Raw genomic sequence first — 20,218 nt, forward strand, 5'->3', positions numbered from 1 at the left:
TTTAGGTTAAATCCACTTGGGAGATTTACAGCACTCTAGGGACTCTTTCAAGTAGGCAAAGGTAAAGCTCTTCCCTGCTACGATGAAAGGACAAACAAATTCAGAAATGCTGAGCCTACCGGTTTTCCCCAAGGTGAATAATGAAGAATGTCTAGGTTAGCTAATAAGAATGCTAATTATTGTTTCTTTCAGAAATGATTTCTGGCTTGCCAGGGTTAAGTGGGCAAACAAACAAAAAATCTTTAAGTATGTGTGAGTTCTATAGGTTTTGGCTCACAGAGGAGGAGCACTGGGAGGCTGGTCTGGATTTCTGCCAATCAGAGGAAGTATGAACAAGATAGTTGGCCCCTGGAGTGTGCTTGATCTTTCTTGACCTTTTCCAAACTCCCGCCTACCAAACTGTGTGAGCAAAAGGAAGCTCTGAGGGCCAGTGGGAGAAGTAGAAGTGGAAGGCCTACTTTAAATATGGAAGGTTCTCTGTTTATAAACTTTCAGCAACACAACTTTGTGTGCCATCAGAAGCTGGTGTCAGCGGTCACTGCAATATCATTTTGGACTTCAGAACAGAGACGAAGAATGATAAATATCCACCTTAAATAAGTTGTTCCAGAACACAGAAGAAGAGGGTAATAACATCCAACATATTGTATGAGACTGGGATGACCTCCATGCTCAAATTAGATAGGGATTCTCTAAGTGAGACAAATTAAAGGCCATTTCTCACTTCCGAACATAGATGCAAAAACACTAACCACAATATTTACAACCACTCCAATATTGAAAAGAATAAATGCGTATCAAACACACGTGATCAAATAAAGCTCATCTCAGAAATACAAGGATAGTTTAACATTAAAAACCTGTTAATGTAACTTGTCACGTTAGCAGATGAATGAACAAAAAGCACATGAGTATTTTACTAGATGCAGAAAGAACATGTGATATAACTCCATTAAAAAATTAGCAAGCTTGATGAAGTTTCTATCAAATATTGATAGCAGACAAAATATGGCAAACAGAAGAATTTCCTGTAAAGTCAGGTACCACTTAAGGATGTCCAGCGTCCACACTGTTGTTGTGAACATTGTTTTGAGGTGCTGGCAGCATAGTAGCGTAAGGATTGTAAAGGAAGAAACAAAGCTAGTAAGAACGCAGTCCCCCTCTGAAAAACAAACTGAGGGTTCTAGAGGGGAAGGGGGTGGGGGGATGGGTTAGCCTGGTGATGGGTATTGAGGAGGGCACATTCTGCGTGGAGCACTGGGTGTTATGCACAAACAATGAATCATGGAACACTACATCAAAAACTAATGATGTAATGTATGGTGATTAACATAATAATAAAAAAATGAAAAAAAAAAAAAAGATAGTCCCCATAAGAAATCCACAGGAATTCATAGAAACAACCAGAACTACTCAGTTTAGAAGGACTGCTAGATAGGGGCACCTGGGTAACTCCAGTCATGATCTCAGGGTCCTGGGATCGAGCCCCGTGTCGGGCTCCCTGGTCAGCAGGGAGTTTGCTTCTCCCTGTCCCTCTGCCCTTCTCCCTGCTCGTGTGCACACATGCGCACACGTGCGCACACGCACTCTCTCTCTAATAAAAAAAAATGAAATCTTAAAAAAAAAAAAGGACTGCTAGATAACAAACTCAGTAGACCAAACAGGTTTAGTCCTAGAAACCAAAAACAAGTAATTGGAAAAGAAAATTAATAAAATTATTAATAGCAACAAAACCTGCAAAATATTTAGGAATTATTCCAACAAAGGAAACCTTTAATGAAAAGAGTAAAAGATAAATATTCAGTTTTGCTGTGTTCGTGCATGAAATGACTGAATACCATAAGGATGTCAGCTTTTCCTCAGGTAAATATAAAATTTAACCCAAGTCCAGTAAGTACACTCCAGGGCCTTTTGTTTTGAAGTGGTAATTGCTAATTGCTGTGTGACTCGGAGTCAGTGATTGTTTTGTTTGTAAGAGTCATGGTTAAATTCATATGGAAAGTGAAGGGACGAGGCTAGACAAGGAAATTTTGAAGAATTGGAAGGACGAAATGGGAACAGGGCTTTCCCTACCAGACAGCAAGACGTGTTAGTTTTAACGGTGAAGACAGCAGAACATTAGAAAGGCCAATGGGCTAGAGAGCCCAAACCTATGCAATTTCAGTACAGTAAAAATAAAACCAAACACTTCTGTTCAAGGGAAGATACCATAAATGAAGTGTCTGTAGGAACACTTTGAAAAAAGGCTTTGGGAACCTACCTTGTTTACAAATTAATGTGCTTCTAAATTAACAACAGTTAGGTTAAGCTGTCCTTGCCGCCCAGCAATGGAAACGATTCTGTGGAAGGGTTTGCATCCTGGTTCTGTCACCTGATTGCCATGGGACTCTGAGCCAGGGATTGTGCCTGTTTTCCCTATTTGTCACCTGGAGACAGATACCTTACTTATGGTGCTGTTGTAGGGATTAAATCAATTAACAACTATAAAGTGTCGGGCATAATGATGATATATTTGTTCGAGTGCCATTAAAGACTGATTACCGTTATCATTGCCTCACTCTGTTACCTTAAATTTCCACAACATTTTACACATTTTCAACCACTTTCACCTCTGTGTTCTCATTCTGCCTTCGGAGTAACCTATGTGAACAGAGAAGGAAGGTTCCAGATCACAGCTTTGGTGATCTGGTTTTTCAACCCCTTATGAAATAAGGAGATAATCTCCAAGGCTCCTTTTGGCTCTAAAAAAGTCATTTCTATTTTATAAGAAAGAAATTCAAGGCAAAGAAATGTTAACTGACTTGCCTTAGGTCACAAAGTTATCAGCAGAGTTAGGATTAAAACCTATGTCTCCCATATTAATTTGCATTATAAAGCTACAATGGTAATAATAATTTCCCCAGACTCTTCCTGTGTCTAAATTTCTTTGTGGAATTATAAGCAAGATACGTAGGAAGGTGATTCACCTGGGGATCATTCAGAATATTACTGATCTATTCTAATGAGTCGAAGCACCTAACTCATTGCCAAGGAGGGAATTAGCAGAGATCTATCTCTTTTGTTAACGACATTAACACGGATAATGGTAATACCAGTAAGGATAAAGAAAGAATTACCTGGGCAAGCAGACCTGGTTGGATCTGAAGAGGCTGCGCTCCTGGGGCTTGAGTGACGATAGGCACAGCATTCTCCATTCGCACGGAATAGCCAGCGTGCTTAGAGGGCGAGGCCTGCAACCCTATTCCAGACCCGGGCAAGGGAGAGAGGGGTTGTTGGGGGGTCAGAAACTGCTGGATGCGGAGAACCTTCCTAGCCAGCTGGTCAGGTCTCATCTCCCCTTCACTCCGGTCCCTGCCGGCTATCACCTGGTCCTTTGCAAGTCTCCCCTTTAGTTTCTAACTCAAAATTTTAAAAGGCACAAAAAACCAACTTTGAACCTTTTCAGAGACTAGAAAGTCAAATTAAGGAGTCTGTAAAAGCCTAAAGTGGAACAGTTATGCCGACAAATCCCAGCAGAAAAGTGGCTTCTAACATGAAAATACACTTGTGGTATGTCAACGTCAGGGGTGTCAGGAAGAGCATCTGAATCCACCAGAATTGCGCCGACTCTGACCCTGAGCAGCCACACACAGGCTTACACTGTGAGGTTTGTGGAAACATACTTGAGCTTTCCAGATACACGGTAATCTCGTACACAGTCAACTCTGGCTTCTTAGAACTTTCAGGAGAAGAGTGTTGGGGTGCGTGGCTAAAGAATCATTTGGGGAACTGGCCTGGGAGGTACTTTTCAGTCAGATTTGTATTTTTCATGAGAGCAGGAGACTGCGTTGGCTGGCAGAGTGCCAACTCTCTACAGCTAACCCTCCAGGAGGATATTTCATTGGAGGAAATGTAAGCTGACATCAGCCTAACAACAGGCGCGCAAACAACATGCTGGCTGGGGACAAAAACACCAGCAGGTGGGGAGAAAAACAACTTGGTGCTGAGGCTTAAGTCCTGTTGTTCCTAGGCTGGCCAGAGCAGGAGAGGGGTCCTCAAGTTCAGTGATGTGGGAAAACCACGGGTACCAGTGCCCCAGAGGTCATCCGGTAAGCAGGTGAGGGGCTGTGTCTGCTCATCCTTACCTTGGAAGCCGGGTGGACACACGATGAGAGCTTGCTGGAAGGGGTCGGGCCGGGCACAGATCTGGGCTGTTCCCGTCTGCAGGGGCATGCTCCGCTGGGCCACTGCGGCCATGGATGCCGCTGAGGGCTGGTAGAGTGCAGATTGGTAGTTTAGTATGGAGACTTCGGGATTGGCTAAGGAAAGAGTGGCACTGGTGGAGGTGGGAGCCTAAAGGAATGATGGGGATTAAACAAAAATAAACAAACATAAAAAATGAGGGAGGTGGTATGTTGGGAGCCACGAGTCTAAAGCAAATAAATGAACTCAAAAGAAGAGCAAACGAATAAAAACCAAGAGCAAAAAAGCAAAAACGGAGGGGAGTGGAGACACAGTTGAGTCTCAGGGAAAAGCAGGCACCTGCCGCCACAATAGAATCTCCTTCGGTGCTCACGCTCAGGCCAAGTCCTAGCATTTGTGGGGCCTGGATGAGAGGGCAAACGGAAGCTTGCATAATGTAGGTCTAAAAACGGCAAAGTTAAAAATTGGGCCAGAAACTATTTATGTTCTACCCTTCCACTTTGATAAATATACTTCACAACTACCTGGAAGGCCAGGTTTAAGTTTAGGACTCTTGGATTCCTTGGGTTCTGCACTGGAACATGGTGACAGGGCGGGGAGTGGGAGGGCAGGGGAGGAGGCGAGAGCTGACCTCCTGTCTGCCTGCTCTTCCTGCCCCAGCTCCATCCCACAACTCCGGGGCTTTGGGTGCACATATGCGGACCTGCCAGCCCACACGTCCAAGCTCTGTTCACAGTCCCTTTCCCTTGGGCCTGGTGGCACAGTCCATACTCGGGAGGATGAAGCCAGGAGGAGGCCTCTACAGGCACAGGGGCCCAGGTACCCAGTGTTTGGCAAGGAAGCACATACACACGGAGGAAGGCTGAGGTAGGTAGGCCTCGGAAGGGGGCTCTCCTGTTCAGGCCTAAGGGGAGTACTGTTTAGAGATGGCTGCAGAGCCCACTACTGCAAATTAACAGGCCATAGAAACAGAGAGCTATAGAAATTAACACGCCATAGAAACAGAGAGCTATAGACATTAACACGCCATAGAAACAGATAGCCAGGGAGAGGGACACGCAGTCTGGGCTTCCTTGTTTGAGTCTGGGGCAATCGTACACTGGCGTTCGGCTCTGAAGGCTGGAAGCCAGAGAGGAGAGATGCCAGTGGGTGAGGAGAATTTTGAGAGGAGTTAACTAACTCTGAAATTATGTTCTCTGTCTCTTCTCTTTCGGAAAGAGACATCATTTGAGAATGAACTTCCCTGGGAAGCAAGAAAACTCAGTTCTGAATTGGGAAGCCTCTGGCTTTGCCCCATTTAGCCTTCTTCACACCGATCCTGAGCAAGATAGGGGCAGGGGGTCACCGTGGCTTCGAATTCAACGCTGTTTACAAGTTTTGCTGCTAGAGGTTCCATGGACTGAAGGATAAGGAGGCAAGAGCCATAAGGGTATCCTGGACACATGTGGAAATAGGGTTTTAAGAAGGCTACGAATATATGTCAAATTTGATAAAAAGCATAAAATCTCATTTTACATTTTTTTAATACTTAAGACTTTATGTTGAATTTCTTTTCTTTTTAAAGATTTTATTTTATTTTATTTTATTTGAGAGAGCGAATGAGAGAGAGAGAGAGCATGAGTGGGGGGAGGGTCCAAGAGAGAAGCAGACTCCCCGCCGAGCAGGGAGCCCGACGCGGGACTCGATCCCGGGACTCCAGGATCATGACCTGAGCCGAAGGCAGTCGCTTAACCAGCTGAGCCACCCAGGCGCCCCTATGTTGAATTTCTGTGCAAAGCAAATTAATTTGTTTGAAAGTAATCACTACATTATGTAGCATACATGTTTGGATTTTAAGATACGTATTGTCACAATAAGTGGCTGTTTTGGGCCTCCAGGTAGTGTGACTGGGAATGCATGGGTGACGCGCATGTGTGAGCATCTGTGTTTTGTTACTGATGACATGCGTTGTGTTTCCTCTCTGTTCTCTCTGGGGCCCCACCTGTCCTGGAGGCTCCTCCCCATACACATTTCCCTCCTTGGGGACCAATATCCTCCAGATTCCCACTCGGGTACTCGACCACTCCACCTCCTGCGGCTGCCTCCTTCAAATCATCCCTGGGACCTGACCCTCCGTAGCTGAGGGTCTCTCCCCTGGTGCCTGGGCTCTGTTTAGTTAAGTTCTGGCCTTCACTCTCCCCCCTTCCAATTCTTCTTGGGGCTGAGGCTAGAACATTCTTTCCAGAAGACTACTTTGTGCCTGTCACCACCTCTGCCCCCAAAATCTCCAATTACTGTCTAATGAACACTATATACGCACTTCAGTCTGGCACTCCTTTCCCACGGTTTGGCCAACTTTCCCTTCCAAATTTATCTCCCTCTGCTCTCTGTGCTCATGGCACCAGCCAGAGAGTCTACTCACTGCTGACGAGCATGCTGTGAGTACAGGCCCTGCTGACTCACACAAATCTTTGACACACAGCATTCCCTCCAAGCCTCTGTGCTCCAAGGTCTCACCTGGGTCCCCTGTGCTCTGCACTGAAACCCCCCAACACCATCAATTTAAATGAACTTCTCAGTTATATTAACCCATCTGGAGGCACCTGCATGGCTCAGGCGGTTAAGTGTCAGACTCTTGGTTTGGGCTCAGGTCGTGATCTTGGGGTTATGAGATAGAGCCCCGTGTCAGGCTCCACCCTCAGCATGGAGTCTGCTTGTCCCTCTCTCTATGCTCCTTCCCCTGCTTACTCGTTTTCTCTCTCAAATAAATAAATAAAATCTTAAAACAAAACAAACCCTCTTCTGCCAGCCAGTGTGATGGGGTTCTGGTGATGAAGGACAAAACCATGGTGGTATTTTGTCAAGGAGCTCATCTGTCTGCCTTGGACACCTTAGCCTGAGCACTGGGCCAGGCCCTGGGAGGGACCCTTTGTTTCTTCGGATGCCAAATCTTAGCATTAGCTCTTCCCCCTAAGGAGAGTCTTTTTTTTTTTTTTTTTTAAGATTTTATTTATTTACTTGACAGAGAGAGAGAGACAGCGGGGAGTGGGAGAGGGAGAAGCAGACCTCCTGCCAAGCAGAGAGCCTGATGCAGGGCTCGATCCCAGGACCCTGAGATCATGACCTGAGCCGAAGGCAGTCGCTTAACCGACTGAGCCACCCAGGCGCCCCCCGCTAAGGAGAGTCTTAAGAATACCAATGGCCCCCAGGGGTGGCAGATTCCAGGTGGCCTCTCCTGGATATAGGCAGGGGGAGAGAGGGCAGGGAAGAAAAGCTCAGCATCAGCAACTCTGTGTGCTGCAGGCCTGGCCTAGAGACCAGGGAGGTGGGGGAGGGGAGGAGGAGGTGGGAGTGGGGGCTGGTAGCTGAGGTCAGTGTCTCTTCAGTGCCAGGAAGGGACCTGTCAGAAGAGTGTGGAGGGCAGGGCGGAGGTCTCCATGTTTCAGGATTAGAAGAGACACTCCTTTCCTCTGGTGCGGTGTGTGCAGACACACACAGGAGTGTTGTGACCACTGCAGATTTGATAGGAAGGCTGAAAAAAATATCTAGGGACAGTTAGTTCTTTGGGGGAAGTGGGAAGACCAGGATTTGGGAATAAAAGTACAAGTCTCTTTCTTAGATACCAGAGGCAGCCTGGACTAGGATTTGGAGATTATTCACTCAGTAAATAGTTCCTGGGTCTCATTCCTATTTTGAATAACACGTAAGGTGTGGAGTTCTACTAATTTTTTGTAAAAAGTTGGAAATGTGTGGGAAGAAAACCTTACTTCCCTGGTCCCTTCTAGTTCCGGCTGCTGGGATTCTGGTGACAGACTGATGAGCTGATTTTCCCTGTGACCTGGAGAAAGGACAGGTTTTATCTGTCCCAAGAGGAGATCATGTGGACCCAGCAGTAAGTACAGGGACAAGGAGAAGGGGTCTGCCCTGCGTGATCGCCAGCGTCCCTTCCCGTGCTCGAATTCTTTACCGGGCAGATGTCAGACATAAAAGCATTAGAGCAGGAGGCTTTACATTGTTCCCACATCGGGACAGAAGGAAACACTAAGAGGTACCATCTCAGAAAAAGCATCCCAAGAGTCCTTTCTGGGACCTTTCCGTGGGACCAGCAGTCCATACAGAGTGCCTAGGTCTCTCAAAGGAAGTAAGTTTGGAAGTAAACACTTTCTTACATAGTAGAGGACTTTTGTGTATGATATTGTCTGCTGTACATGATACTGGAAGAATCTGATCCCCTGACTAGGTTTGAGGGGGAAAATACAATTCTTGATGCTCACCGTCAGCCCTGCCCGCCTTCCCCTTTGCTCCCCATTCACCTGGTTGTGGACAGTGTTCAGCTGGTTGTTGAAGGTCATGGTCAGGTTGGTGGACGTGCTGGGGGCCACATGCGTGATGAAAGGGGTTTTGCTCTGGTTCACCGTGTCATACATATTCACCCGACGCTTGCAAATCTCCATGTTCTGGAAACACGATTTGACGCTGTTCACGCAGAAGGCAGAGGCGTGAGGGAAAGAGGAAGGTAATGTGGGATAAAGGGGAGAAAATGGACAGAGTGGGAAAGAAACGTTAACGCAGTAAGTAAGACAACTGGGGAAACTGAACTTTAGGCCTACTTTCCTGGATTTCTCACGTGGAGTCTGCGTTTGCAAGAGTCACCTTTATTCAGATGAACCGCCCCCACGGCCTTAGCGCCCGTCCCCCATCCAGGATGGGTAAAGGTTCTCCACAGCACAAGAGACGTGACGGCTCTCGCTGTATTTTCCTCATATATCTGATCTGCTGAACCAACCTCATGGCTCATTCTCGGCCTTCGGGGTCGTTTCTCTGACTGGGAACAAGAAACAGCAGCTTCCGACCTGCCAGTCTTACCAAAGACAACTCCTTGCACTTCTGGGGCACTGGCGCCATCTACGGGACGACCAAGGAACCAGCCAACCCAGTACCTTGTCCCGTTGCCACTCTTTGTCCCCACTGGAATTGCACATGTAATGGGAACAGTGCTACTGGTAATAATTAAGAATCGTGGTTAACACTGGCTGAGAACTGTGGAAGGTGTCTGCAAGCACTCCTTCACTCAGTCCTACAGCAACCACAAGGGGGAGAGAGGATTGTCGCCCCTGTTTTACAAGTAAGGATGAAGTTTTAGAGAGGACAGACAGGTCATCTGCCAAGGTGAGGAGCTAATTACTGGCAGTCTTCACGTGCGCATGTATCTCCTCTTTAACCTCCCGGTTCATCCTCCCTTTTGCTTTTCTCATTCTTGCCAAGTTACATGAAATAAAAATTCCCTCCCTCTTTTTCTTCCTCCACTGCATCTGTGAATCAAACTAAAACCCTAGTTAGGAAAGGGAAGTATAAAAGTGTTGCTGACATCAGCATGGAGGAAAAGGAAAGCCTCAGTGGCCTCAACCACCATATGAAAATCCACCATAGAGTGTCCTTCAGAATTTATACATTGTTTCTCATTCACTTCTGTCTTCTCATTAAACTTACTTTTCCTCAAATGCTAATATTTAGCATAGTGAAACAGCATTTAAATTTCAATTTTAAGTACTTATTTTAATTATAAATAATGTAATACTGACTATAAATAAAATGTTAATTCTCTACTACTTTAAGATTACAAATGTATACTATGCGTATGCTAGATTTTGGGCCAACTGGGTGTTTGTGGGCTATCCCCAAACATCCTTTCCACGAACGATGTTCTGAACTTAGACATGCTCAGAGAATCCTTTCTTTCAGAGTTAATGACTACTTAGAATGGCCACACAATGCACAAGATATAAACACTTAACTGACTGCTGACCCTGCAGAGAAAGGAAAACCTCTTCTATGGTAACTAAGAGCTAAAAGTACTGGTAATGCTGGTAATGCCAACATGCTTTGAGCATCTACTGAGTACGAAGCAAACTGTTAAGTGCTTTCACATGGAAGCTGAAAGAATAAAATGATGGGTTTTGTATTCTTTTTGGAATGTATTTAAAGCATTATATGGTTTTGTGACAATTCAACCCAAAGCTTTTAGACTATGAATTTTCTAGCTGAAGTGGTCTGAGTTTTGAGTTTCACGAAGGCAGGCAAGCACTTGCACTTGGGGTTAATTCTGTGAGAATGGTCTTTAAGGAATTTGTGCACTAGCACCCTGGTACGGAGAAATGGGTGGGGTCCCTTTCACCTGTTAATCTAGATGTTGGGGCAGCTCTGGCCCAGCCCCAAGGGTGGGGAGGTCTTCAGCAGTATGGGCTGGAGGTTTCTTCTTGCCCTGTAGTTCTCATGGTCTTCCCAGCCAGTTCTAGGGCCCCCGAGGGGTTAGGCCTACTCTCAGGTAAGCTTAGGTATGCTCAAAGACCCGTCTTTCCTTCTGGGGCCCATTTTCCGAATTCTGTATTGCCAGGGATCCTCTTGGACCTACAGCAAATTCTGAATCTGAAGCTGATGCTCATGATCTCCAAGCCTGGTCTTTCGCCAAGGACAATGAAGCACTGTATTGCTTCCTTCACAGGACCCAGAGACGGGCGGGGCCCTGAGGTCATTCAACCACGCCCCTGACTTTATGTGGGTGACTGTCTCATCTACTGTGCAGATGGCTGACGGGAGCCTTCTGGAGAGCACTACTCCATCTCCTGCCATGCTGTTTCACAGTTGTCTCACTTCATCCCTGAATATAAAAAGACTGATCTCACGGGAGCCCTATCCAGTAAATCACCAAGTGTGCCTTCCTTCTGTTGTACAGACTGACGCCCTTGACTTAGCCCTACCACCCCAGAAACAGGACAAATCTTGGAATGAGAGTTTGCCAGGGAGGGGTCCGAGTTCCTTCTTTGTACTGGCAAACCAAGGAAACATTGGTTGTTGCAATGTGATCTGACTTACTCAGCGTCAACTGATAAGGACGAGCTCTGAAAATAGAGGAGGTAATGAGGGTACCACCCACTCATTTTTTGCACCTTGGAGAGGGTCCAGCCTTGGGACGCGGCCCAGTCTGGTCATGGCAGGGCCAGCCAGGATGTGCAGGTATCTCTTATGCTCAGCCTCTTCATGCGTCCCTACCCTATGTCCTCCTAACCCGAACTAAGATCTGGCGCTCTCGAGCACACTGCTGCTCCCTGCACACATCTGGGGATGGACTATTTATTCTTTCACACCCCAAGAACCTCAAGGTTGAGAGGCTGAAGTGCCATCTCCCATTATCTTCTGTTGTGGGCTGAACCGTGCCCCCAATCCCTCTGTTGAAGTCTAAGCCCCGGTACTTCAGAATGGGACTGCATTTGGAGACAGGACCTTTAAAGAGGTGAAATGAGGCCCTCAGGGTGGACCTTCGTCCGGTTCCCTACGAGGAGGAGGAAATCGGGACACAGAGGTGTACAGGAGGGCCGCGGGAGGGCAGAGGGGGGAGACGGCCGTCTACAAGCCAGGCGGGGTGGCCTTAGAAGAAACCAATGCCGCCAAACACCTTGGTCCTGGTGTTTGGTCTTGGTCTTCTAAAAATGTAAGAAAATAAAGTTCTGCTGTTTAAGCCAGTCAGGCCCTTGGTGTGCTTTGTTTCCTCAGCCTCCGCAAAGCCACACTCCTCCCGTCCTGCCACCACCTCTCCCCGTCCATCACTGAGGCCTGTGCCAGCTCTGTCCTCCACTGTGCCCCATGCCCTGCCCACCAGGGGAGGCTTCGGACCGCAGCTCCGGCTTCTCAGCTACTTCTCGTCCTGGTGGTCTGTTGTCATTTCTAGCCACCCGCGCACGACCACCCGCAACTGCTCCACTTCCCCACACTGCAAATTCAAGCATCGCATCTCCCGGCCGCTCCTTCGCCCCTCTGGCTCTTTCGGCGGTTCCTAAGATCACCAGTCTTTGAGGCGATCAGCCCACTCAGCCCCTCCGGCCCCTCCTTCTTTGCCTCCTTCCCCTCGCACAGCTAGGCCTCCCACAGCCGTCCTCCTGGATTCCGACCACTCTATTGCCACCGTCCCTGGTCTCTCAGTTTGTCTTCTCCTCTTAGCAGCCTGGCCAAGCTCCAACGGGGGTGACCCCAACTAACCGTCAGTTCTCTCCAGGCCCTCACCTGGGGGGTCCGGTTACCCTCCCCACTATTCACGTCCAACCTCCGTGCTCCGCAGCTGTCCCCTAAGGCTCTGGTGAGTTCGCTCTGCCGCCTCCTACCCCGACTACCCAGGCTTTCCTATGCTGCTTCAGCCACCAACCATCTGGCTCTCAACAAAAGAAGACAGGAGCTGCCTGAGGAATGTCCTCGGCTTCCCTCATCCAGCCAGCGTGCCTGCTGACACCCACGTGTAACAATGGCCCCTCCCGGCGTCTCAGGGAACTTCTGCATCCTTCTCTTCAATCCCTCGCTTACTACACACACTTCCTGCCAGCATCTTGAACTGTTCCGGTCTCTTCATATCAGAAGAACCCCCTTGGGCCCCTCTAGTCACTCCTGTTTCTCCCTCCCCTCCCCTCGGTCCTGCAACCTGCTGGGGCTTCCCCCCTAACAGCTCTCGGGCCACCCACAACTTTCACCTCGCCAACCTTGACGGGCACTTGGCCTCCTAGCTCCTCTGACTTGATGGAGCAGCAGGTAGGTGTTTGTTAAATGCAACTCTAACCAGCCATCCCTTGCTCGGGAGTCCCTCCGTGATTTCCACTGCTCTTAGGATGAAGACCCAAATCTTTAACATGGGGCCCTGCCCGGCTCACCCCGAGGCCTCTTCTCCCCCGCCAGAACCCCAGCTCCCACCCCGTGCCGCCCCTGCTGGGAGTCCCCACGCGGGCAGTGCCCTTCCTGCCCTTGCTGGCCTTGGTCCCTGGTTCCCTGTTGCTCCTCCTTCGGCGGTCATTCCTCGGGGGCTGCCCTGCCCTGCCCCGATGGCAGCCTACTTTCCCTGATAACAGCCGGCTTCTTTGGGGGTCACCTGTTTGGTGGCTTTCCCTCACCTACAGGCTGGAAGCCCCAGTGGGCGGGGGCCCCCCGTCTGCTCTGCCCCGCACTGTACCCGCATGTGGCACAGTACACAGCCTGCTGAATGGATGGATGACCGAAGGAACAAACCCGGATCCCGACCAGACAGAGGCCACTCCAGAATGGTTCTGGGAGTGAGCTTTGGCACTGAGTGGCTTCGCTTCATAGATGCTGCCGTTCTGAGCACTCCCTTTATGCACAGGTCCCAGGGCCCGGTTCATCCTGCCTGGCGCTCTCCCACGCTCCACCATTCCCTCCTTTCTGGTGTGAAGCAAAGTGTGGCCCCGGGCTGCCCAATCTGGCTGCCACCTTTCTTCAGCCTGTAAGGGCAGAACTATTATATGGCCACAAAGCCTAAAATATTTACTTTCTGGGACTTTAAAGAAAACGTTTGCTGACCCCTGGTAAAAAGCATCGAGTAAGACACCTACTGTGTACTGTGGGGAAAATCGAGTAGGTGTGTCATGGTGACAAAGGGGTGGTTCAGGGTTTCAATTGGAGTGATTCTCTTATCAGCATCTATGGTCAGCATCTTCTTTAACAGGTCGATGAACTCCCGCCGGTCTGCCTTCTCCACTAACATGTCACTCCCTTCCAAATCTGTTGTCATGTTCACCTGGAGGGAAATCGGGACAGGTTACCAAAACCCTGATGTGCCCCATCTCCCCCTACTTCCCTTATTCTCTGCTCCTGCTTCCATCAGTTAAGCTGAAATGTACCTCATATCACACTTCACTGAAAATAATCACAAGATGGAAAGACTTCTGGACATTGGTTGCACAACAATGTGAATGTATTTGATACGACTGAATTAGAGACTTCAAAATGGTCAAAACGGTCGGTTTTAGGCTATGCATATTTTACCACAATTGAAAAACAATAACTACAAGCAAGTAGTAAAAAATGAAATGCAAAAAAGGGTTCTTTATTTAATCAGAAGCCGATGTGACCTCTTCTTCCGTCTATAATGTTTGTGTCCTCTGGCAATGCCCTGAGTTAGGGCCAGAATTAATTTAGGCCCCGAGTTCACGGGGCTTATCTCTGGCCAAGACGAGCAGGATATCTGAGCATAGAGTTTTTCTTCCAAGAGGAAGCTTAAGACAGCTTTTGAAAGACTTGTTTTGTGGTGCTTTCTATTATTTTCCAAGGCAAGCTCTGGAAAGCAATTTCAGTTTTCTCAGACAATCTAAGCTTCTACTCAACCAACAAGTATCCTTTACTCAGAATCATGATTTTGGTCACACTTGCCTTCAGTAAGAAGTGGGCCGAGTGTTTATCGGTCTATATAGCTTTACTTCTCATTGCTTTTAAGAAAAACTCTCTTTGTGTTGTCCTGATTTTAGACTTGTCTTTACACTAAAAATAGCTAAAGTTCTAGAATTTTCTCTGGGCACAAAGGTGAGAGCCGGTGGTCCCACCAGTGAGCTGAGAGAGACTGACTAAAGTGGGTTGAGTTGTGTGGCAGCAAAAGGTATGTTTAAGTCCTAATGCTCAGTACCTGTGAATGTGACCTTATTTGGAAACAGGGTCTTTGCAGATGTCAACCAAGTTGAAATGAGGTCATATGGGAGTAGGGTGGGTCCCAAACCGGTGACTGGTGTCTTTATAAGAGAAAGAAGAGGGAGGTTTGGGTGCATGGGCAAGAGGAAATCCAGGAATAAAGGCCGAATGAAGAAGGATGAAGAGGTCGGGGTGATGCAGCTACACATCAGGGAACACAGAGGATTGCCAGGGGCCAGCAGACATGAGGACCGGGGCACGGCACAGTTCCTTTCTAGAGCCTTCAGAGGGGACATGGCCTTGACACGGTACTTTAACGCCAAACTTCTAGCCTCTTGAACTGTGAGAGAATAAATGTCTGCTGTCTTAAGCCACCCAGTTTGTAGAACCTTGTTTCAGCAGCCTGAGAGAATTAATACACTGCATCATGGGCGTGGGACTCCAGTGTGCTAATGAGCTTGAATTCCTCTCATGAAAACATCACTAAGATTGGCCAGTACTTTTTTTTTTTTTTTTTTTTTTTTTTTTTTTACAAATGGGACCCAATAAACTGAAGCTATTTTTGAAGAGCTGGTGTTAAGGTTTTGAAAATGTTCCACCAACCCAATGGTATTCTTACTAAGAGTGGCATATCACTGTTCAGGGCCAAGGTCAACCACCGCAGTTGAGTAACATCAATTTCTAGCCGCCATCTTACACTACGCAGAGGTCTTGTGTGCTTGGTTTGTAAAGGGCGAACACTGCATACTCACCCATGGGGCTTACCTGGGCCATGTCATCTAAACAGTTGAAAATGTACTTTCTTGCTTCTTTCGACTTAATCCCCGTCTCTGCTTCATGGTCATCTGGTGTCTAGTCAAAAGAGGCAAAAGCTGATTGACTGGTCTTGTGAACGCTTTCCTCGTCACTGTGACTCCAACCCTGGAGCTTCTGCTTCTCATGGAGGGTCTTTTTCCCATCTTGCAGAGGACACTCTTCTTAAAGTGACCTGCTCATCCACCACACTAACGCATCTCTCTCCTTTCCTTCCCACAAACACCCTTTGGGGGCCTACTCTGAATCAGACCCAGAGGGTTCCAACAAGAATGTGCCACATCCCTGACAACCCTTCATTCTCCCCCGAGTTTAAGGGATAAGGTGAGATTCCACATGTGGAGAAGGAGAGGCCCTTTTCCACAGAGTTATAAATTTAAATTTTATTTCTCAAACTCTCATCTAGAGGCTCTCACTGCCTGCCAGGCACCGTTCTAAAGCCCATGAGCTCATTCAGTGTTCTTCGCAACCACCCTCGGTAGGACAATGACCGACCCATGTTCTAGAGGGAGAAAGAGGAATGGCAAACTTAAGGAGTCTGCCAAGGTGACATGGCCAGGGAGCGGCAGCTGGCCCCAGAGTCCTCCTGGGGCTGGGCCGTGCGCATATGGTGCCTGCACCGGCCTTGGTCTAGGAAGCTGCTGTCTCCAATTACTAGGGGTTTCTGGACTCATCCATGGATCACAGGTAACTGATCTTCAAAATCTCACTCAAGGATGCCACACCTGGAGCTGCTAGGATCCCAGCTCTGATCCCAGGAACAGCCAGACACGGAGGACCGAGGCTCCTCACTAAGATATAGAAGCGAACCCTGCCCCTGGCTGGCCTCACCCTTCTCCACCCCGGAACTCTTTTTCACTGGACCTCACCCTGAGCTGCTCACTCTCACAGTTGCCAAATGCCAGCCCTCTCATCAACAGCCTCAGAGTGCTTGCTTAACTCTCAGATCTCTTTTCTAGATCTGCAACTACTGGCCACACTTTATCATTAAATCATATTAGAATTTGGCTGTGGTTTCTGTAAAAAAAAAAAAAACAACACAAAAAGCCAAAAAAACCCAACAAAAAACCCCACCTACTCTCTTGCAAAAACAAAAAACAAAAAACAAAAAACAACCTAAAAACATAAAACATACTTAAGACTTGCATTATTTTCTCCTTCCCAGGAAAACACATTAATTTTAATTACCAGGCACAGATCAAAGTGAAAGCAAAACATGTTTCCGTTAAAGTAAAACCACCCAAGAGTTTATGGTGTACAATGGCATGCTTTACCACCTGCCGGCTCGGACAGACAGACCCCTCCCTAGAGCCTTAGGATGCCACGCTGCTGAGGCTGTTTCCTCTGCCTGGAAGACCCTCTTCATCTTTTTGGGCCCAGCTCAAATGCTCCTCCCTGACCCTCTGCCCCAGGCAGTATTCAAGGATCCCTCCTCCTGGCCCCACACTCTGCTCCTACCAGGGACAGGGCACTTGTGACAGTGGGGGTGTGGGGGGTGGGGGCCTGGTCTTGCCACATGCGTCCGGGTTCCCTTTGGACTGGGAGCTCCTCGAGGGTAGGGGGTGGTTCATTTCTGTCTCCAGCACAAACCCAACAAGTCATCATGGTTTACTGGGATTATATCCCAGGAGTTTAGCCACCAGAACTTGGGATTTGAGCCTCGCAGGCAGCAAGCCAAACAAAGTGGTGCTTCTGAACATCCGAATTCATCCATCCCACATGTCAACAATGGTCACCCCCTCTCCCATGCTGCTGGCTGAATCAAAGCGAAATCCAGGATCCACGTGCCGATGGTAAAATCTCCCCCACTAAGTGGACGGTGCCCTTCTTCCCTGAGTGTCGGGCACTGGGGAGGAGTGGAGGGGCCACTCTTCCTACCTTCAGCCTCCACAAAGGATACGGTGAGTCTGTGTCACGGTTGAAAAACCTAGTTGTCTTTGTCCCTGCGCTTAATAAATATTCAGCTGGCAAACCCTGTGTTTGTGAAATATACCGAATCTGCAAGAAAAGAGGAGAAGGAGGTCAGGCCGTTTCCTGTCCTACCTATGGTGTCCTCATGGCTCTAGTGCCTTTGACAAAAATGACAATTTTATAGGGAAAGAAAGAAGTAATGGAAGAAAAAGGGGCAAGAAAGAGGAATAAAGAAAGAAAAGCACTGTTACGGGAAGCAAGGTTTGGGAGACAAGCAAACACCCTATAAACCCATCCATGTGTCATGTTATAAAGGAAGTGCTTCTTGTGAACGCCTGAGCTGCCTGGACCCACCTGATCGTACTCGGAAGCGCCGGGATAGAGCGGCCAGCCCAGGAACAGCTCCGCAATGACACAGCCCAGGGACCACATGTCAATTGCCTCACAAAATGGTAAACCAAGGATGATCTCAGGGGCCCTGAAAAGGAAGAAGGGGAGAGAAATCATTAGCGACGTGGAAGTGCAGGCAGCTATTTCTATATGAACTCTACATAAAATCCTATCTTTCAAACCCAGGATGCCATGACTGCCTCCCTCTAAAGGACCTATGGTTCTTGCACGGCGTGGCAGTGATCCCTCCATTCTTGCGCTTGGTCCTCCCTGTAAGCAGGCAGTGTGGTCAGACGGCTGGCTGAGATGAAGGGTAGGTCTAGAATAGACCTACAGGGAGCCCCATCCATTGACTTCATTACCATTATACTCTAACCAGATGAGCTAGTAACCACTTTAGAGAGACTCAGGAGTTATCTTTTGTAACTGAAAACCCAGGAAACCAATTTTTAGAGAATGCCTGGTTTTTTACAAAGGAATTCTGAAATACAGGTCCTCTACTTTATCAGTAATATAGAAAACAAGCTGCCTCTACCCAGAATAAGGGGATTCAATCCAAAATCCATTAACGCCAATGATCCGTCTTCGTAGGAGTCTGAATCACACTTTTGTAAGGAAACACTATTTTTTTTTTTTTGTTTTATCATCAGCTTCTAAAAACTTAGTCTCCTAAAAAGTCCTCTAATATTATAATTATAGAACCCATAGTCTGGGTACCATCAGAACTCCATTATAAACCCGTTCCTGACTGTAGGATTATGTCCCTTCAGGTGATAGACAAGGTTACGTGCTGGAGCTTCCGAAGGAAACCACCTAAATTCAAAAGGAAATTTTCACATGTAGTTGGTAACGAAAACCAAGGAGACCACAGAGTGCATTTTCTTTTCTAAGAATGTGTCATGATTAAGTAGGGGTACATTTTGGAAAAAACCTGGTTCAAAGTATGAGATATGAACACAGCTTAAAAAAATGTGGCTCAAGGCGCTCTGCTGATAATGAAATGCATTAGCCCAGCCTCTGTTTTCTCTGCAAATTTCCCACTTGATTAAGCAATGCCAGAAGATGCCACTCTCTTACCCTTTCAGGAGCCTGGAGTGGGAGCAGTGGGAGCTGGGGAGATGGCTCCGTCTGGGTTATTTTCACCCAGCTAACACAGGAGGAGGAAGCAAGAGTATGGTCAGAATACCTCCCCTTGTCTCGGAGCTTCGAGCTGAACGCTTCCCACTTAGAAAGCATCTCCCCACGTTGCTCTTTTAAATTTGCTCTCACTGGCTCATCTTTTGTCTCCAGATCGTAGCATTGAAAAAAAACCAACAAAAACCAACACGTTTTGTTACACAGTCTTGATTTTTCAGAAGCAAAGGGTTTCCTCATTTCCTCAGAGCTGGGGATTCGGCACCTCTGCCAGGTGCTGGCTTCTAGAGCGCCATAATCCTCAGTCTGGGCTCCAAACACGCTTTTGCCAGAGTCCAAGGCCGGGTGGGTCTTCCCAGGCTTGGCAGGAGGGAGTTACTGTGTGTGGTGGGTTGGTGCAAGCTGCCACTGATCCTACTTAACGGGTCTTCCCCATCCCCTCACTGCTGGCATCTTCGGCTGCCAGCGTTCTGCCTGGCGCCTCACCCTCATGCGGGCCTTTGTGTCCTCCAGTCGCGATTGCTGACGGCTAGGTGAACGTGGAAGGATGCTCTTGCCCTCTGGCGCTGGTGCACTGGGGAGGTCTGTGCTTGCCTTAGGATACAGCCCTGCCGGACTGCCCTGTGTCATGGGGCCTTCAGTCCCACACCTGGCCGGGGTCACTGTGTCCAGGGTTGCCCCCACACACGCGGGCTTCCGGAGTCCCCCGGAAGTCACCTGCCAGTCATCTCAGTCACAGTGCCGGACGGCGTACACGGAGGAGATGGCTGCAGGTTGCCTCTAGCAGTGCAATCTCTCTTATTCCCTGTGTGTCAGAACCTGCCTTCCTTTCTGCCCTCTCTGTTCTAGAGTATTCTAGAGAGTCTCCTCTCACATGCAGATTCAGGCCTCTCCTTGGGGGACGAGCGCCTGTCCTGGCTCCTGCTCCCCTCTGGCAGACTGCTGCTGCAGGATCAAGCCTCCCCGCACCTCTGTCTCCCTACTCCTGTGACCTGGGCTTTTGCCCCTCGCAGTCTCCAGGTCGGGTCTTAGGAACATGCTGGGCTGGTCTCACGGGGGCATCTCTGGCCTTGGCCATGGGGCTGACCTTCCTAACAGATTAATCACCGGTTCTCATGCCCCAAAGCAGGCTGTGTGGAACCTCTGGAAACCCATTTCCCAGGTTCTGTTCCCTGAGGACGTGCAAGGCGAATCCAACACACACGATGGGAGCAAAGGGCACTTCAGTGACGTTCTCTGGCAAGAAACACCAGATGTGGGTGTCGTCAACTGATGTTACCTGAACAGGGTCTGTGAAGACCGCTCTCAGTCCATTTCCTACTAGAAAAGGAAGGGGCAGCCATTCATGGCACCA

At 48.3% G+C, this 20,218-nt stretch overlaps 1 protein-coding gene across 6 annotated transcripts in view; it reads right to left on the bottom strand.

The window, feature by feature from the left end:
• Positions 1 to 20,218, bottom strand: part of HIPK2 (homeodomain interacting protein kinase 2) — a 186,762-nt gene that overhangs the window by 48,241 nt on the left and 118,303 nt on the right. For 4 of the 6 annotated variants that reach the window (XR_012380366.1, XM_073899268.1, XM_073899269.1 and 1 more), the window contains exons 3-9: positions 17,695 to 17,818; positions 17,308 to 17,427; positions 15,382 to 15,468; positions 13,548 to 13,732; positions 8,475 to 8,637; positions 4,125 to 4,332; positions 3,117 to 3,238 (exon numbers count right to left, since the gene is read on the bottom strand). Coding sequence is in view for 5 of the 6 variants with exons in the window: in XM_073899268.1 (XP_073755369.1) it covers positions 3,117 to 3,238; positions 4,125 to 4,332; positions 8,475 to 8,637; positions 13,548 to 13,732; positions 15,382 to 15,468; positions 17,308 to 17,427; positions 17,695 to 17,818 (1,009 nt within the window). In the remaining variant the exon portion in view is untranslated. The remainder of the gene's footprint in view (positions 1 to 3,116; positions 3,239 to 4,124; positions 4,333 to 8,474; positions 8,638 to 13,547; positions 13,733 to 15,381; positions 15,469 to 17,307; positions 17,428 to 17,694; positions 17,819 to 20,218) is intronic. The other 2 variants (XM_073899270.1, XM_025854998.2) reach the window with 1 other exon arrangement.

The sequence above is a fragment of the Callorhinus ursinus genome, unplaced genomic scaffold (assembly GCF_003265705.2).
Source record: "Callorhinus ursinus isolate GAN/ISIS: 27379988/994484 unplaced genomic scaffold, GSC_fseal_2.0 scaffold12, whole genome shotgun sequence".
In the NCBI taxonomy this organism is placed as follows: Eukaryota; Metazoa; Chordata; class Mammalia; order Carnivora; family Otariidae; genus Callorhinus; species Callorhinus ursinus.